We start from the raw sequence: 20456 nt of genomic DNA on the forward strand, positions 1-20456 counted from the left end.
ACTTAACAGATGGAAAATACTATCATGTTCCTGGATGGAAAGGCTCAATATCATACATACAAAAGTTATTTCTTCCCAAATTATAAGTTCACTGGGATTCCAGTCAAAATACAAGTAGGGTTTTTCTGTGGAACTTGAAAAGCTGATCCTAAAATTCATATGAAAGGTCAAGGAGAAAGAATAGCCAAAACAATACTGAAGAATAACAAAGTAAGGAGACTTTTTCTGCCAGATATCCGTTTAATAAGACGTTATTGGTGCACGATCGGACAGTAAGACGAAGGGAAACAGAATAGAGTATACAACACTTTTTTGGAAACTTTATCTATGCAACTGCATTGCAGCTCAGCACCCAAGAACTAGCTACACTACTGGAGAGACTGTACAATGTTACAACTGCTTTGGAGGGCAATTTAACAATATTTAATAAAGTGGAAGATGTATATATCTATCCTATAACCCACCAATTCTACTCCTAGGTATACACCCTGAAGAAATCCTGCCACATGTGAACAAAGGAGCAAGTGCAAGAATGGCCATTAAAACTCTTTTGAAATAGTAAACAATTCAAAACAACCTTAAATGTCTGTCAAAAGAGAGTGAATAAATTATGATATATACATGTAATGGAGTGCTATTAGCAGTTAAAATAAACTAGAGCTAAATTTATCAACATGGATACATTTCAAAAACATAATGTTGAACAAAAAAAGCAAGTTGTAGAATGATATGTTCAGTATAATATTATTTATATAAAATTTAAAAGTATGCAAATGGTTTGTACATATATAGTAAAGTATAAAAACATGCATGGGGAAGGGCACAAAAGGGGATTCAGCCTTATCTGTTACCCTTTATTTCTTGAAAAAAAAAAGATCTGAAGCAAAGGTGTCAAAATATTAGGATTAACAAAGTAATACTTTGGTATACTTTGAAATTCATTTAAAAGAAAGACAAGCTCCATTATAAATCCTATACAGCAGTCACTTTTTAATCATCCAAATGAAATAGCAGTCTTTTGGCATACATAGCCTCTCTCTTTGCGTCTAGGTCTGTGTATTTCTGTCTCTCATTTAGGAACCACCATCGCCTTCTCACAACTTCTTCAAAATGGGAATGAAGCTGGAAGCTGTGGACAGGAAGAACCCTCATTTCATTTGCCCAGCCACTATTGGGGAGGTGCGGGGCTCAGAGGTGCTTGTCACTTTTGATGGGTGGCGAGGGGCCTTTGACTACTGGTGCCGCTTCGACTCCCGGGACATCTTCCCTGTGGGCTGGTGTTCCTTGACTGGAGACAACCTGCAGCCGCCTGGCACTAAAGGTAAAGGCTTTTAAAGTTGGGACCCAAGTTGGTAAGGGAGCCTACCTAGATCTCTCATGGTCAGCATACCTTCACCGATAAACCTCACTCATAGGCAAAGGAGGAGCAAGGGCCAGCAACTTAGGTAAAACCAATGTCTACTGAAGAGTAATCAGAAACAGTAAGAATTTAAATGTCACGTGAAGCTAGACATGGAGTTTGGCATAAAGTAAAAATTCCTTGCTCTAAATATCTTGGCTTATTTTCAGGCAGCTAGCTTCTCATCTCTCTTACTCTTATTACTAGACTGTTTCAGAGTTTAAGTAGTATCATTCTTGAGGTGCACATTCTGGCTTTGTAGATGAGCTGGAGTAACATTGTATTATATGAAAATACTTAACAAACACTGTAGCATAATGGAAAAAGCGTGTGCTTTGAAGTAAGATAGACTTAGATTTGAGGTCCAGCTCTGCCTTTTGCCAGCTGTGTGGCTTTGGTCAGTTAGTTCACCTCTCTAAACCTCAGAATTCCTCGTCTGTAAAATACCTACTTCATAAAGTTACTGTGAAGAATAAATGAGATTACATGGGTAAAATGCTTGCATAATATCTGGCAAATACCAAATGCTAAACAAATGTTTTTATTGTATTACTGCTGCTATTATTATAGTTATTATATATTTATTATAATTACTATGTAATATAATATGCTATATTATCATTATAATACTATTATTAAAATAACCACTACCTATGGGAGAGTATATATAAAGTACTAGAATAGTACCACAGAGTAGTTGAACAGTCAGTGATATTTCTAATGTTCATGATGTTGGAGATCATCCAGGATAGAATTTGAGGTAGCTCTTTTTTTTTTTTTTTTTTAATTTTTTAATTTTTGGCTGCATTGGGTCTTCATTGCTGAGCGCGGGCTTTCTCTAGTTGTGGCGAGCAGGGGCTATTCTTCGTTGTGGTATTTCGGCTTCTCATTGCAGTGGCTTCTCTTGTTGCGGAGCACAGGCTCTAGGCACGTGGGCTTCAGTGGTTGTGGCTCACGGGCTCAGTAGTTGTGGCTCGCAGGCTTTAGAGCGCAGGCTCAGTAGTTGTGGCTTGCGGGCTCTAGAGCGCAGGCTCAGTAGTTGTGGTGCACGGGCTTGGTTGCTCCACAGCATGTGGGATCTTCCCAGACCAGGGCTCGAATCCGTGTCCCCTGCATTGGCAGGTGGATTCTTAACCACTGCACCACCAGGGAAGCCCAAGGTAGCCAAGGTAGCTCTTAATAAAGAAAATAAATAATAAGAATTTCATCCCCTCAAGTCTCAAAGTACTCATGAGAGTGAGGGAATGGAAAGTCACCCTTCCTATTGTCTTTGGGTTTCTTTTCTAAACCTCTATCAAATTCATTCATTCAATTAGCCCGATATTTATGTAGCACCCAATTGTGAGCCAAGCTGAGGATACAGCAGTTACAAGATAAAAAACATTCATCAAGTGCTCTCATGACACTTCCATTCTAGAGGGATGAGATAGTCAATAAACATTTAAATCAAGAAGTAAACAAGATGATTTCAGGTAGACAGTTTCTCGTAAGGAAATAAAGTATGATAAGAGTGTGACAGTGAAGGTGTGATTGTGAAGAGAGTTACTTGTTTAACAGCTTTATTGAATATAATTGAAGTAAAATAAATGGCACATATTTAAAGTATACAGTTTGAAAAGTTTTGACATATGTATATATCCATGAAACCATTACCATAATCAAGATAATGAACATATCCATCATCCCCAAAAGTCCCCTTGTTCCTCTTTGTGGAGCGGGAGCTTTTTTAGATACAATTTTTTTTAAGGAAAAATTGTCTGAAAGGGATATTTGAATTCAATGACAAGAAGAAGCCATCCAAGGAAAGAGAATTCCAAGCAGGCAGATGTGACAAACCTACAAGGGTGCTGAGACACGAATGAGTTTATTATGTTTCAAGGGCATAAAGAACACTGCTCTGACTACAGTGCACTGTGCGAGGGGCGAAGTGGCAAAATCGTGTAGGACCTTGTAAGCCAGAGTGAGAATTTGGATTTTATTCTAAACATAGTGGGGAATCATTAGAGGGTACTATGTAAGGGAGTAACAAAATCTGATTTACTTTTTTAAAAAATCACTTGTACTTGTATCCAATAATACAAAAGAAACTTATGACTCAACAATAAAAAAGATAAATAATGCAGCTGAAAAGATGGGCAGAGGACTTGAATATTTCTCCAAAGAAAATATACAAAAGGCCAATAAGGACTTGAAAAGATGCTCAGCATCTTTAGTCTTTAGGGAAATGCAAATCAAAGCCACGATGAGATACCACTTAACACCCATGGGTATGGATATAATCAAAAGACAGACAATAACAAGTGTTGGCGAGAATGTGGAGTAATTGGAACTCTCATACATTGCCGGTGAGATTGTAAAATGCTGCAGCCACTTTGAAAGCAGTTTGGAAGTTACTCAAAATGTTAAACATAGAGTTACCTGTGACCCAGCAAGTCCACTTGTGGGTGTATACCCAAGAGAATAGAAATCATATGCCCACACAAACATGTACCATGAACTCCATGGCAGCATTATTCATAACAGCCAAAAAGTTGAAATAGCCCAAGAGTTCATCTGATAAAAAGATAAATAAGATGTGTTATATCCATATGAAATATTTGGCAATAAAAAAGAATGAAGTACTGATATATGCTACAACATAGATGTACCTTAAAAACATTATGCTAAGTGAAAAAGCCCGTCACAAAAGACCACACATCTGCAGTTATATGAAATGTCCAGAATAGGCAAAAACATAGAGACAAAATACATTAGTGGTTTCTAGGGGCGTGCGGGGGGAGAGGAAATGGAAAGTGACTGCTAATGGGTATGGGGTTTCTCTGGGGGATGATGAATATGTTCTAAAGTCAGATGGGGATGATGTTTGCACAACTCTGTGAATCTACTGAAAACACTGAATTGTGCACTTTAAAAGGGTGAATTTTATGGTATGTGAATTACATGTCAATAAAGCTGTTAGGTAAAACATCACTTGCGCTGCTTCATGGAGAATGGGTTGTGCCATGGTGACTGCGGAGGAGGAAAAGATAGGGTTGCTTGGATTAGGTTGGTGGCACTGAGTGGAGAGAACTTGAGATGGGGGCAGTGTGGGGGAGAGAAGACAGACTTCCTGCCTCAGGAAAGTGCTACTCCTCTGTATGCTTCCAGAAACAAGTGCCCTGGGGTCAGTGTGAGAAATCCATTGCCCTCCCTCTGCAGACTCTGTGAGATAATCTCTCTGTGGAAGTAGCAGGAAGAGAAGTGCCTTAAAAGTGATAATAGAGTCATTTTTGCTTTCTTGAGACTAAGACAGGATAAGCCTTGGTACTCCAGGCTATATTCAGTTAGTAGGTTGATTTTCTTACTTTCTTGCTTAAAAAACTCTGCTATTTTGACTGGTAAATCTTCTAGGGCAATTGGGCAGTTCTCAAAAGCCAGAGGAGCTTGAGAATCTTTGTGTTCAGAAATTACTGGACACGTATTTTTTTCTGACTGCACACTATGCTGATAAGAAATATGGCACACCATGTGGCTGATGATTGCAGAGGTGTTTGCTGGCTCTTTCCTTCTCTTCAGTGTATCTCTGGAGACCTTAGATTTTTAACAGAAGGACCAGGCTTAGAAGTTAGGAGGTTCTTCCAGTTGGCATTTCCAGACCAGGTCCTTCGGCCATCATTCCAGCAACTGGGTTGTTTCCTGCAACAACTCCCTCCTCCCACACCTCATACCCTCAGTAGAGCTTATAATGTAGCTTTCAGTAATAGAACTTGAGCCATCTCAGTGTCCTGGCTAAGAAGCAAGTGATACAACGTGGAAAAAATGTGATTACTCAATTCATTTCACAAAACAAGATGTTCTCTATGTGTAAGCCTGTTCTCTTTCTAATCATACTATCTCTTTCCTTTCTACCTTCTGGTCATTAGTGTGCAAATGTTAAAAAATTCAAGTATTATACGATTGTTTCTTGCCCACAGTAAGTAGGAAAAATTCCAATATTCATTTGATGTTCTTTTACACACATTATTTCTTTTTATCTTCTGCTAAATCTGAACTAGGTATTATTTTCAGATACATTTTATTTATGAGAAAAGCAAAGTTCAAAAGATTAAGTGACTTGGTTCTTTTGATAGCTGAGTCTAGAGGGAGAGGCCATGGAGATCTTTTGGTAGGGCCATCTGTCAGGGCCATCACTTTGAGCCATATTACCTTCACACATCTTCCTGTATACTCTCCCCATTCTCCTTTGGGCTCTCTTCAAAGCTTCATTTGAGACCCTGGGTTTTGGCGTCCAGATCCTGATATGAAATAGGAAAGAAGCAGTGTAGCGTAACATCAGAGAATTGAACTGAAGCCTAGCCCCAGCTAGGGCACAAGCTTGTTTTATGTGTTTGAGCCAGTCATTCCTAAAGTGAGACTTGTTTTATGTCTTTGAGCACGTCATTCCTTGTCTTTGAGCAAGTCATCTAGTTTGAACTAGATGATCCTTGAGGGTCCTTCCACCCCTGTGTAGTGTACAGGTTCCTGACCTTGAGGATAGGTAACAGGTGACTCCTATGACTGTCTTCTACTTGATTCCAGATCCATCGGCTCACCTCCCACCTAACTCTGCACTCCACCCACACAGGACTCTGCCTCTCTAAGGGGACTCTGCATGATAGCTGTTTCTCCTTTGTTAAGCCAGTAGGAATCCTTTTTTAGGTCCTAAACTCCTGGGCCAAGCCACTTCTGATGAGCAGCAAACACCAAGCTTGCAGCTAATCCAGGGTACTGGTTATAAAAGGCTGAAGGTTTTTTTTTTTAGCTGATCACTTTTTTTGTGTGTGACTTAAAATAAAACTAAAACAGAGGCAAGCTTTACTTTTTAAAATTATAAAACCAAATAAAGAGTTCAGTCTACTTGGCATGACTATAATGTTAATTAGGCATTTAATAATCTACTAAACTCCCCTCTCCTTTGCTCTGATTTCAGGTGGGCAAGACAGTTTCAGATTATAGCTTAGCTTCCTATGTAATGAGATCCAAGCTATTTCATTTTTTAAAAATATTTATTTATTTGTTGGTTGTGCTGGGTCTTAGTTGGGGCACATGGGATCTTCCTTGCGGCATGCAAACCCTTAGTTGCAGCATGCACGTGGGATCTGGTTCCCCAACCAGGGATCGAACCCGGATCCCCTGCATTGGGAGCGTGGAGTCTTACCCACTGGACCACCAGAGAAGTCCCTGTATTTTTATTATGTGTTAATATGTTATTATTCTGGATTATACATCAGTCTCTTGTGTCTTCATATAGTGTGAATTTGGTCTGGCTGCTCTCTATGCTGTTGCAAATATGGTGGTCCGGTAGAGGTGTGGCCCTTGAGCACACCTGTTGGAGTGAGTGGTCAGCCAGGCTTCCTTTACCCCTTCGGTCTACCCTTTCTACCTGCAGCATCATACGAAGAGAAGAATTTCAAAATCTGACTTAGTGCTGTGGCTGAAATGTTGGAGAGTACTCTCTCTGAGCTGGAGAGTAAGAATTTGATACTTAAAAACAAAACTCAGAATATCTCTTCCATTTTTTTTTCTGTGAAACATTTTTAAAAGTGTGTCCCATACTTTATGGATGGATGGTCTCTTTCTGTTATAAAACTACATAAGAAACTATACTGTAATCACTTTGGAATTCTGGGTCAGAAAGAGGGTTGGTTAAATTGTAATCCTAAACTATGCAAGGAAAAACTAGATAGAGGCAAGAATAACACAACTAAGGCTGTCATGAGGTCAACTAATGGGCTGATTTTCTTCAGCCAGCCATCAGTTCATTCAAGTTCTAAATATAAAGTCATGACTAAGTGCTCGTCATTGGGTCGATTGATAGGAATTTTGCCTTTAGAGTTTATAGTTTTGTGAGCATATAGACCAATGGAGAATTATTACTTTGGAGTAATAAAGTACAGAAGGGCCCCTAACCTAGATTGCAGGATTAAAAGTTGAAGGTCAGGGAAGGCTTTCAAATGAAGTGACATCTAAGCTGAAACCTGAGGGATGGGGAGGTAGAGAAAAGAGTTGTAGCTAGCAGTGGGAAAGATGAGTGGAAGCCCAAGATTTTTTAAAAAGTGTGATTGAAGACCTCAAAAATGTTTAAATGACTAGATTGTAGGGTGTAAGGAGAGGAGCAGAAAGAAATAAAGCTGGAAAGGAAGGCACAGGAAATATACAGCTTCCCTTATAGACCATTTTAAGGATCTGAGTCTTTTCCTTAAGAGCAGTAAGAGCCATTGAATGGGATTTAATCAGTAGAGTTACAGGTCAGATTTGTGTTTCAGAAGAACGATTCTGATAGCAATAAAAGGCTGGGTGGCTTCCAGAAGCGGGAGTCAGAGATGTCAGTTAATAAGCCGTTATAATATTATATTTCAGGTGAGAGAGAATTGAGGCAGAGACATTGTGGTGAAAAGATAAGATGGGGGCATGGAGTATTCTTTGAATAAAGAAGCTAAAATGTGAGTTCTTAAAGTTTATTTTAACACCTATCACAACTATTTTATTTATTTAACAAAGTTACCCCTGCAACCTGTAAAATCATACTAGTTTTTCAGTATAAGGATTAATGAGGGAGCTAAAATTCTTCTTTCTACCATGTCTAGAAAGTTAGGATTCACTTCTGTTTGGAGTCCTTGTTAAGTGGAACTAGTTTATTAACTTCATCTTTATATCCCCACCACTTGGCACATAGGTAGTTATTCAATAATATTTGTTGAATAAAATAGATCATGCTATATTTTCTGATTCCATTTCTGTTCATCATCATCTAAAGCCATTATTCACTCAGGTACAAAAGTGAGAGTGCTACTACGATTTTAACAGCAGACTAAAATTTATTTAAACTAATGTTTCTGTTTTTTAAATCTTGGAAACCTTGTGGCCAAAAATAAGAGTGGCAGAGGGCTCTCATCACCAGAAGGGTATATCTTCGAACCCATATTCACTCATGTCTCTGTCACAAAACACACGTACACCTGGACTACCCCCTGCTCTTCCACCCAACTTCTTTCTCTACTAAGCCACAGCAAGCAGGAGAATGTCCACTCTGCAGGAAGCTTCTGGCGGCCAGTATACCCCTCTCCTCTCCTGAGAAGCTGTGTTCACTAACCATGTCAGAAAAGGCGGGGGGTGGGGGGTGTTGGTTAGTAAGTGAAACAAATTCTTTGGTGCCCTTAATGAGGACAGCCACTTGGCTATTTGGCAATTTTTCCTTTTACCCTCTCAGACATACTAGTTCCAGGCCTTGCCTTTATTTAATATACCATTCCCTCCCTACACACACACACACACACACACACACACACACACACACACACACTCCCTCTCTCTCTCTCTCTCTCTCTCTCTCTCTCTCTGTCATTATTCTAGCTTTGGCCTTGTATTCTAATCACATTTAGAAACTCTGGCCTTTATTCATCCATCTACCCAACAATTGTAGAGCAGCCCCATATTAGCAGTGCTAGGCTCAGTGGAGATTTTAGAGAAGTACCTACTTCCCAGGTTGATTGAGTGACTGAAACGAGAAAATGGGTGTGCAAATGCGTAGAACCATATAGCACAGAGTAGATGCCCCCTTTCTGTTAGTTATATCTGAATTTAGATGTCTAGACATCCCAAGAAAAGGGAACTGCACAGAGAGACACTTAAGTGCTCTATTTTGGTCAGGAAAAATATTTATGAGATGAGGTTTGTATGGTGAACTAGTACTCCCATGACTGCTTTTCTCTTGATTGTATGCTGATGGTACATAGATAGAAATGGGAATATGAAGAAATGAAATGAGTGGCACTACATTATGAAGCAGGCGATCTGGGTTCTCTCACTGATTCTAATTATATCTGCTTAAGGGACAGTAAAACCCCATGTCTCTCTTCCAGCTTCCTTAAGCTGCCCCTTGGCTCTGCCCAGTTCTCTCTCCTGCCTTCACCAACCACAGATGCCTGAGAGTGGTAGCAATTTTCTGGCACATATAATGAAACAACTGGCATCTCTCAAACTCCTGGAAATAGTGCGATGTGACGTAGGCAGTTCATAAATTTGACCACACCTGCTGTTTTCTTGGGAACACTTAGACCCATGTAGTTTTCTTTGGCAAGCTTTTATTAACACCTACTGTGTGCCAGCATCAATATATATCAACTTGCAAAATTCCCTATTTTAAATAAGTGTAGGTGGTTCTTAATAAAGTCATATTGGAAACCAGTAATGTAAACTCCTTGTGTTGCATTTTTCCCCTTAATTCGCTAGATGATTTTTTGAGGAGATACTACAGTTATAAATAAGAATTTCTGAATCTCAATTATGACTTACTAGGAGACAAACAAAAAGTAAACATTCATGTATATCAGGAAGATGAGGGAAACTGGGCAAACTCTTAAACAGAGCAGAGAAGAACAGAAGATTATGGGGGTGATATGGCAAGAAGGCAGGAGCTTAACTGTAAGCTTTTTAGATAGATAGTCTTATGCTAAGGAAGGCTGGAATGTGTTCATTTGACTGTATGGCTGACCGGCAGGTGCTTCATCACAATGTGCTTTTCTGCCACCTCTCCAGGTGGCCTAGACTTGACCAGACACATTAGCAGGCCATCTTCTGAGAATGTGTAGCCCTCCACTTGCTGAAATTGTTCCTGAATCCTCTTACCTGTTGCCCCAGACACTCCTTTGAGTTTCAGTAATATGAGGTTTTTGAAGATGACTCTGGTCCTATCGTGCATGATTTTCTTATCCTTCTGTTTTTCCCACTCTCTACAGATTTATCAGCCTGAGAAGTCCCCAGGAAAACATGAAATGTCTTTACAGTTGCAGAGGTCCTCTATCCATTGCTGTGGGAATAAGATTCAGGAGGGAAAGAAGGAGCTAGATATGGGGAACTGAATGTGTTAACTCAGCTAGATAGGAGCAGGAGGCAACCCATGCTTTATTACGTGAACTGGAATTTAGAGCAGTGGAGTTTCAGCCTGGGCATCAGCCCAACTGGCAGTACATAGCTGAACCCAGCCAAGTTGAGCAAAGCTAATAAGGAACACATCGTCTAAATTACTATGCCAAGACCAAGGATACACTGCTGTGAATGAAAACAAGATCCCAGTCCAGGAAACTGATAAACCAAATGGATTTCCCCCTGTTCTTTTTTTCTTTTCCATTGTTCATGTTCTATGTCTTGTAGACACACACACACACAAGCTGGACTTACATTTTATGAATCAGTTTCCAACTCCATATGCTGTGTTGTTGCTGCAGAGAGGAAAGATCTGATAATGAATTCTTTGGGGGCAGTTAAGACTCCTAAGTAAGGATTACTGGAGACATAGAAGTCCTCAGTTCCCTGATGCCCTTCATTATTATAACTAGGCATGTTTAGTTCTTTATCTTTTCCTTTATTTGGGGATACACTCTTGTTTATTGGTTTCAGAGTAACATAGTGGAAAGAGCATGGACTTTGGAGACTGAAAAATCTAGATTCAAATCCTAGCTTTAGCTGTGTGTCCTTTTGCTAGTCTTTTAACCTCTATGAGTTCAGTTTCTCCATCCTTAAAATAACCAAATATAATGGTTGTCTCAGGAAGAGATGAGGCACTTATGTGATTGAGTTGCAAACTGAAGTAGCCACGTTTTTCATGGAACATCATCTTTACTTCAAAGAACAACTGACTTGAATATTTGGCAGACACTCTCTCCAAAATTAAGTGAGACAGTCACTTCAAGAAAGACAACCTGGAACTTCCCTGGTGGTCCAATGGTTGAGAATCCGTCTTGCAATTCAGGGACGCTGGTTCGATCCCTGGTCGGGGAACTAATCTCACATGCCATGGGGCAACTAAGCCCACACGCCACAACTACTGAGCTCGCGCACCTAAGCTAGAGAGCCCACGCGCTCTGGAGCCCGTGCGCCACAACTAGGGAGAGGCCCGAGCACTGCAACAAAGAGCCTGCATGCCGCAACTAAGACCCGACACAGCCAAAAAATAAATAAATAAATAAATAAATATAAATAAATAAAAGACAACATATAAGCATTTGCTGTAAATGATAAATTTAAACTTACAAGTGAATATTAGAATTTTGGAAAACTTGTATCCACCAATATGAGCTTAACATCTTCCCAATATGTAAAGAATTCAGAGTCATTCTTTACCATGTTCTCTCCCATCTAGAAGTGACTTTGGTTAAGATTCAGCTAGTTGCCTTAGTGTTAAATATGAGATGTCAGGAAAGTAAAAAGGCATAGAATCCTAGAATCTCAGGGTTAGAGGAAACCTCAGAAGTCCTCAAATTCAACCTCCCACCTAATTCCTTGAGAGCATCCCCTGTAAATACTCATCTATCCCTTACTTGAATTCTTCCAGAGACAGGGAGACTATGTACCCTCCCAAAGGAGCATATTCCTTCCATTTACGATAGCTCTAATGGCTAAAAGTGTTCTTTTTTTTATTTTGAGGTGAAATCTGCTTTCCCCCAGTATCTATCTGTTGGCTCTAATTTTATTTCTTGTTTCACTTGAAACCTTTTCAGAGGACTCTTGATACTCTTGTTCCTCCAGGTCTTTTTTCTTAAGGTATTTCTGAGATTGGACAGTTTCTAAGGCCCTCATCATCTTGGACTCTCTTCTTGATCCGCTTTGGCTGACAGTGTTGTTCCTAGAGCAAGCTCCACACGTCGGGAATGGTCCAGCTAGCGCAGAATAGAGTGGCACTCTCGCTTCCCTTAAAAGGGAACTATACTGTGACCTAACTTGTTAAAGATAAGGGATTGCATTTTTTTTTATTTTTGTATTCTCAAATGGTCACAGTAGATGTTTAATGTTACCCCTTATCTAGTCTCTGCACAAATTGAACCAAACTTCAGGACATAATGGCCATGTTAGGTAAGGGGATTTTCTAGTAAATCTTTTTTTTTTTTTTTTTGTACTGAGGGGTAAGGTGGTAATTCAGAAGATTTAGAAAGTGCTTTTACAATTATCTTTTATGACAGTACCCAAGTTGTGATAAACCAAGTATTTTCCTCAGTAAAAGTTTTCATCAGCTAGGAGGATGCCTCTTCTTTCTCCATGATAATTTTTCTTCATTCAAATCAGTAAGGGACTTCCCTGGCAGTCCAAAGGCTGGGACTCCACGCTTCCACTGCAGGGGCCATGGGTTCAGTCCCTGGTCGGGGAACTAAGATCCTGCATGCTATGCAGCGCAGCCAAAAAATTAAATTAAATTAAATTAAACTAAGTTTTTAAAAAATCAGTAAGAATCATATAGTATCTGCTCTGTAGAAACATGGAAGCCTGCCTTAGAGCTGAATTTACTCATGTACACGTGGTCAATATTCATAGTATACTGTAGAGCCAGAATTATTTGGAACTTTCCATGGAAAAGAATGTAGGTCACACCTGCTGTATAGCACAGGGAACTGTACTCAGTATTCTTTAATAACCTAAATGGGGAAAGAATCTGAAAAAGAATGGATATGAGTCTATGTATGGCTGAATTGCTTTGCTGTACACCTGAAACTAACACAGCATTGTAAATCAACTATACTCCAATATAAAATTAAAAAATTTTTAAAGATTGGATTTAAATCATAACATCAATTCTAAATTTTCTACAAAGAAAAGGAATATAGGTCACAAAAATATATAACCTTTTTTGTATCTGCTATTTAGTACTATGTTAAACTAATTACTTTTTATAATGTTTTTTAGACGGATGTTTAGTGAACACCATCTTAACAAGAAAGGAAGTTAGGGACTTCCCTGGTGGTCCAGTGGTTAAGAATCTGTCTTCCAATGCATGGGATGCGGGTTCGATCCCTGGTCAGGGAACTAATATCCCACGTGCTGAGGGGCAACTAAGTCCACGCACTGCAACTACAGAGCCCACACGCTCTGGAGCCCGCGCAGCACAGCTAGAGAGAAGCCCACGCGCTGCAGCGAAGAGCCCGCGCACTGCAAGGAGAGATCCAGTGTACGGCAACTAAGACCAAACACAGACAAAAATAAATAAATAAATATTTTTGAAAAAAAGAGAAAGGAAACCCATACACGGTCTCAAATATAGCAGACACTTTGATACATTATCTTAGTAAATCTCACAAACCCACTGTGGGGTTTATAGTATTTACCTTTGTTTTACATACGAAGAGACTGAGGCTCAGGAAGTTTCCCAGGAGGAATAAGAACTAAAATTTGTTGAGTCCCTAGGTTATATCAGACGCAGTGCTTATCACATCCATATCCTCAAACTTTATCTCAGTTAAACCTCACAATAACTCATAGCTCAGAGAGGCTGAGTGATTTGCAAGGATTTGAACCTAATGGTTTCTGAGTTCAAAATCTTTTTCTTTCTATTACACCACACTTCACTTCTCTATGCCTCAAAGGAGGTTTAGAGATAACCAGTAGGTAAATAAGTCTGAGATAATTGTGAATAAGATTGAGTGAGTTAATGAATGTTAAGGTACTTTGAGAATTGCAAAGTGTGATTCTCAGGTGAAGGGTTTCCGTCAGTGATTTTGGAAAAGCATAGTGAAATCTACCAGAAACTCCAGTGTGCTTTACCCCAGCAACTGGGGATTTGGATGAGTTTGAAATGTGTGTTGGGAGTAGAATGAGAAAGATCAAGAGTGGGAAATGGATCCTTTAGAGCACCAATAACTAGTTACTGTACATCTGGACAAGAAAAGTCAGTTTTCTAGGCTAGTCACTGCCAGCTGTTCAGTCATAGAAAATGAAATACAATAGTTCTCACAGGAGAAGTCATTCATAATTGAGTGGAACCACCTGTATATATAGTTGTTCAATCAACTGTGCCAGTTGAGGTATTCCTAGGAAATTTAACCTTCATGGAAATAAAAGGGATTGGAAAAGTCATCTAAGGGCACTGGTAGAACCCCTCCCCCGTGCCCCCTCCCCAAGGATAGTTGGAGTACCTGCAAGTTTCTCTGTCCTTTCTTCCTGCTGCTGGTATAGCGACTGGTAGTCTGGCTCTCTGCTTTATACGGGCCTGGAAGCCTATTTGGATGGGGGCTTGTGGTGCCTGTCTGGTCACTTGTGCTTTTTAGTGACAATGTATCACCACACCTTTTTTTTTTTCTTTTTTCTCATATTTGTTTATGTGTGTTTTTGTCTTCAAAATTATGTTAACATATCTCAAATAAAATAACATTCTCATCTTGACTAACTTGGCGGAAGCTAATCCCCAACCCCGTCAAAACAAATAAAAACTGTTAATTTTATTTTCCACATTAACATTGAGGATTAATTGGATTTTTTTTTAATCTTTCCCAGTAATATCTGTTGGCCTGCACCTGGCTTTCAGTGAAATCTATGATGCTAAAAATTGAGAATTTCAAAAATACTTACTGAGTTTCTAATGTGTGTTGGCCAGTATGCTAGGTAGAGCAGGGAGTATAATTTTATTAGAGGAGATGAGATATAGATAAACAAAATATAAAGTAGAAACAGTTGCTCATTTGACTTTCTTCTACATCCTGCTTATTTTTTAGAACCATAGAATTCTCATAAAACTTTCAAAATGGAAGGACCTTTTTAGAGATTTGCTAGCTGTGTGACTTTGAACAAGTTATTTAACCTCTCTTAGCCTTAGTTTCTTCATCTGTACGTTGGAGGCAATAATAGTTCCTACACACATGGTTGTTGTAAGGAGTTGAATGAGTTTGTATATTAGAACAACAGCTAGCACATACTAAGCTCTCAAGAAATGTGCATCATTTTATAGTCTAAAGCTGTTATTTTATAAATAAAGACATTGAGACCCAGGAAGAGTAAGTCACTTCATCAAGTTTTATTTGGGTTAGCTATCAGATATGTTGTTTGTGTGATGATAAGTAAGGTGAACTTTTCATTGGCAGTATTTAAAAGTTTAAGTTTTTGTGTATTATAAAAACAGGTGCTTATAAAATTGTTGTCAAAAATAGAATGAAATATTTAAGAGTTACCCAGAAGTAAAGTTCAAAATAATACCATACAACTTGAATAGGTGAAAAAGAGGGAAGACTGGGGAAGGCTTCTTGAGATTTGTGTCATTTGCTGAAGGATGCCTAGAATTGTTAGCCTACTAGAGATGCAATAGAAAAGGGCATTCCAGGTGGACTAACATGTACAAGGCACAAGCTAAGAAAAAAAAAAAGATTCTGAGAATTGAAACACAGGGCGTATGGTGGAAAACTAAAATCAGATGACGTAAGTTAATAAGCAGGGCCTGTTCAGAGGGACTTTACCCAGAAAGTTAGAAGAGACCATTGAAGGGTTTTAACCAAAGGAGTGACCTGATCGTATTTGTGTTTTAGACAGATCTTTATGACCTGTTAGGTAAGGGATAGAGATAATGATGGGTGGGGGTAAATTAGAGGCAAGGAGGCCAGTTAGTTGGCCATTTCAGTGATCAAGGCAAGAGATGATGAGGATCTGACTTAAGGTAGTGGCAGGTGGGGCTGGAGTGAAAGAAATGAATTTGAGACATTCAGAGGACAATTCTCTGGGAAAAGGCATTTTCTTTTTTGAGCTACAGTCCTTTATGCTTTTAGTGTTAGAGAATCTTAGAACTGCAAGCAGACTAAAATGCTGGGGAGATGCTAAGGAAACCATGGATTTGATGTCAAACTAGAATAAACTAAATGGAATAAATGCAGAGTTGGAGATAGACTGTATTATCAGCAGAATATGCCATATCTAAGCATAGGCAGGTATAAAATCCAGGAAACGAAATCTGAAATCAGTCAACAAAGTTGCAAATCAAGAAGACCAGTTGTCCAGATGAATTTGTGATGAAAGATACAGTTTCTCCCAACCTTAACGGCACAGTACCCTGAGCCAGATTCTGACAGGCTAACTTGATTTCTAGATCAAGCACCTTTTATTTCAAGGACTGAAATAACTACTGCACATCCATTATTTTAATTAATATATACTTACCTTTTGTATACTTAGACATATTGCACGTTGCCAATTTTGGAGCAGAACTGAAGATTCTCAGAGTGATTAAAAACTAGCAAGTGAAGAAATAGGCATTTCTTTTTTTTAAATGTTACTCAAATTTTTCTTTAATAAAGAAAAATCAAAGGAATTATTTAACAAATATGATCAAATGACAAAGATGATTTGTTTAGGAATCCTAAGGGTAACAGAGATGTATGTTAAGAGAGTACCACCATAAAAAAATATATATATATATATTCTATGACTAGAAAATGTTTCAAGAGAAAAATATTAATTCTAATTCAGTAAGAAAAGTTTCATATTTCTTTTATCACAGAGACTGTAAACTAGGTTAAAAGGCTAGAAATTGCTACTCATGTGTGGAACCCCTATCGCAGCTGGTCCCAGATACTGCCCACATTACCCCCTGTGAAATGGAAAGCATCAGAGTAGTTTCATACTAATTATTAGCATGAGAGGGATGAGCAAAATGTGGGGAAGGGGAGGCAGGACACTGACCTGTCCACACTCTTTAGCGACTCAAGTGGGCTCACTTTGGTCTTAGGACAGGATTCCCATTGGCTGTATCTTCTACTAGAACAGTGATTCAGGGTCCACAGCAAACAGGATCAGAAACATCTTTCTGCCTTAGGTACCCCTTGGCACTTTCCTCTTTCCCTTTCTCTTTCTAACCCTCCCCAATCTATTCTGCACTTCTACCTCCCACAGAGCAGCAGAAAGGGGAAAAGGCTCTAATGTTTGTTGGTCACTATGTGGCCAGCGCCATAGTGGTCCCACCATATTGTTATTTCGTATGATCTTGACAGTAACACATTAGGTAAGTACTATTATCTGTTTTACAAATGAAGAAACTACACTGCAAAGAAATGAAGTAACTTCCTCAGACTCACACATCATGTTCAAATGTCCATGGTTCCAGCTCTAGCTTAGCCATTAACTTCCTGAAAGATCATAAGCAAGTATTTTTTCCCTATAATCTTTAGTTTCTCCATCTATCCAAAAAAGGAGATTAAACTAGATGATATGTAAGCTCCCTTCCAGCTCTTAATATATTAAGATTCTGTTTGGGGCAAATTATCCAGTTAGTTACTGGAAAAGGCATAAGAGGTTAGTGTCTATTTGTTCATAAAATTGCTATTGTTACTGGACCTAGTCAGTTAATCTGAATTTCCCACCTTCCTCGTTTCCTTTGCCATTGTTAGCAATTTGTATATTTTATTCTGATTTTCATTCTTTACAAATAATTCTTTGAAATACAGTTTAATTACACTATATGTTAAATTTTATATTGTTTTACACTTAACATTATATCATCTGCCCTGTTCCACAGTCTTTATGGCCATCATTTTTTTTTTTTTTTATGGCCATCATTTTTAGTGATTACATAATTTGGTTGAATGGATACACAGTTGTTTGCCTAATTATTCCCTTAGTTTGATAGTCCAATATTCTCTTACAATAATGCTATGATAAACATATTTAAGCATTTTTCAATTCTGAGGAACATATCCTTAAGATAGGTTCCCAGAAATACAAGTCAAAGAAACTGAATACTTCTAAGGATCTTGGCTGCACAGAGCCAAATCTGCTCATTTTTAAAATATACATTTGTGTGTTCAACCAAGAACCTTCTGCTTAAAACCAACCAGAAAACAGCATCAGAATGACTTTTTTTTTCTTCCAGCATGTATTTGGATAGGAAACCCAGAGCCAAGGAGCTAAGAGATCATCATTTTTATATACCAATTACAGTGTTCCTACAATAGAAGTTGTTGCAAACCAGAAAAAAGTAGGTTAAATATTTTGCCAATTTTCTACCATTCCACATGTGTGCTGTCTTTTGGAAATAGGCTTTACTCAGAGTTGACTACGGGACTTGAAGTATTCCCTGGGGAAGGGAATGCACATAGTACGTCCAAGGCCTGTGCCAGAAACTTTGGGGACTATGTGGAATGTAGATTAGCCTGTTCTTGGAGTTTTTAACCCTGCTAGGGAATTTAGACATGAACCACTGAAAAAGCAATCTAAGCAAACCAAAATCGTAGAATCAAATGCCAGATTATGGGTTACATTCATTCACTCAATTAAGATTTACTGAGCACCTACCATGTATAAAGGAAAATTCTAGGAGGTGGAGATAACAGCATTGCCGTTAGGAATTTATATGCTAGTTGGGAGAGACAGAAAATAATCAAGTAAGCAGTGATAATTTCTCTGTGGAAAAAGAGGGAAATGGAAAGTGCCAGGGGTTGGGGTGTGGGAGGCAGGGGGTAAGTGGAGGTATTATTTTATACAGAGTGATCAGGAAAAGTGCCGCTGAAAGGTACCATGGTACCATATGGATATCTGGGAAAAAGAAGTTCTTTCCTGGCAAAGGGAGATGCAAGTTTAAGTGCACAAAACCAATAGAGTGTTTAGTGCAGCAGTTCTCCAACTGTGATCCTTGGATCACATCCCCAACACTCTTTCACAGGATCTGAGGTCAAACTATTTTCATAGTAATACTGATTCTATTTGTCTTTTTCCCTGGGTTTTTGTTTACATTGATGGTATAAAAGCAATGGTGTGTAAAACTGCTGGCAACTTGGTACAAATCAAAGCAATGACACTAAACTGTAGTAACAGTAATATCTTTCACTGGCATACATTGCAGGGGGAAAAAAGAAGCCAGGTTCACTTAAGTTGTCCTTGATAAAGCAGCAAAATTTCTTTATATCATATTCCAACCTTTGAGGAGACTCAAAGGTTGGAATTTGATCAGTTTAATCAAGTTTGATTCATTTTGTCAAATTTCAATCTTTTTAATATTCTATGTGAGGAAATGAGAAGTATGGATAAAACAGTTCTGCTGCATACTGAAGTACTGTGGTTGCCTTGAGAAAAAGCACTTGTATAATTGACCTGTCAGCCACTTTTTAATTGAACACCATTTTCACTTGAAAGAATGACTGACAGACAAACTGGTTATTCAGATTTGGTATTTGGCAGACATTTTCTCAAAAATTAATTAAGTGAGCCTGTCACTTCAAGGACAACTACTAATAGCATTTGCAGACAATGCTAAAATTCAAATGAAAATTAGAATTTTTGAAAACTTGTGTCTGCCACCATGATCTCAACAGCTTGCTAGCACTTATACAGACTCTTCTGATGGGATTATGATGATAGCAACTATTGTGAATTTTTGATATTGCATACTGAAATGTATCAACATTGGAAAATCTGCATAACTCAGTGAAACAATATTTTCCAAATGACCAATGCGTGATGTTACAAAATCGTGTGTGGATAAAAGATCCATTCAAAGTGTGAGATTGACCAATGGATTTTAACATTAACAGAATATGAAAAGTTCATTGTATGGCTTCAGATTCTATGTTTTAACTAACATTTAGGAAACTGGTTGAGTTTTAGTATAGTATTAGAGGGGGATATCCACAATTACCTGATAATTTTATTTGAATACTCCTCCCTTTTCCAACTACATATCTCCATTAATCTGGATTTTCTTTGTATACTTCATATATTTCAACCAAAATGATATATAGTGGTGATCAAATGCAGAAGCAGAGAATCCAACTGTCTTCTATTAGGTCAGATATTAAAGAGTTTTCCAAAAATATAAAACAATACCATTCTTCTCACTGAATTTTTTTCCTTCGGAAAATACAGTGATTTTCATAAATGTATGTTGTATTAACATGTTTTTGTTCATTTAAAATTAAAATTTCTTTAATTTGTCAGTAATTTCTAATAGGATAAATAGTGATAGATACAACATACATAAACAAAAACTCTTTGCGACCCTCAATAAATTTTAAGAGTGTAAAGTAGTCCTAACACCAAAAAGTTTGAGAATCACTAGCTTAGTATACACAGCAAGAAGGATAGTATTATTAAAATAATCAAGGGAGAGTGGTAGGGAATTAGGTCAGAGGAATAATGAGGAATCAGATCTTATAGGGTTCAGTAGGTCTGCGTAAGGATTTAACTCTGAGTAAGATGGGAAGCTGTTGGAGGCTTTGAGCACAGGAATGATATCTGAGGCATGTTTTAAAAGGCTCACTCTGGTAGCTATGTTGAAATTAGACTAGAGGAGCGGGGACAG

General features: G+C 38.4%; 1 protein-coding gene across 15 annotated transcripts in view; it reads left to right on the forward strand.

Moving 5' to 3' along the window:
• SCMH1 (Scm polycomb group protein homolog 1) overlaps positions 1-20456 on the forward strand; it is a 198017-nt gene that overhangs the window by 114853 nt on the left and 62708 nt on the right. For 14 of the 15 annotated variants that reach the window (XM_082466140.1, XM_082466139.1, XM_082466147.1 and 11 more), the window contains one exon: positions 1078-1321. In XM_082466140.1, coding sequence (XP_082322266.1) covers positions 1078-1321 — 244 coding nt within the window. Of the gene's footprint in view, positions 1-1050; positions 1322-20456 lie in introns of all 15 variants that reach the window. The other variant, XM_082466144.1, reaches the window with a different exon arrangement.

This window comes from Balaenoptera physalus (assembly GCF_965194825.1).
Source record: "Balaenoptera physalus genome assembly, chromosome: 1".
Lineage (NCBI taxonomy): Eukaryota > Metazoa > Chordata > Mammalia > Artiodactyla > Balaenopteridae > Balaenoptera > Balaenoptera physalus.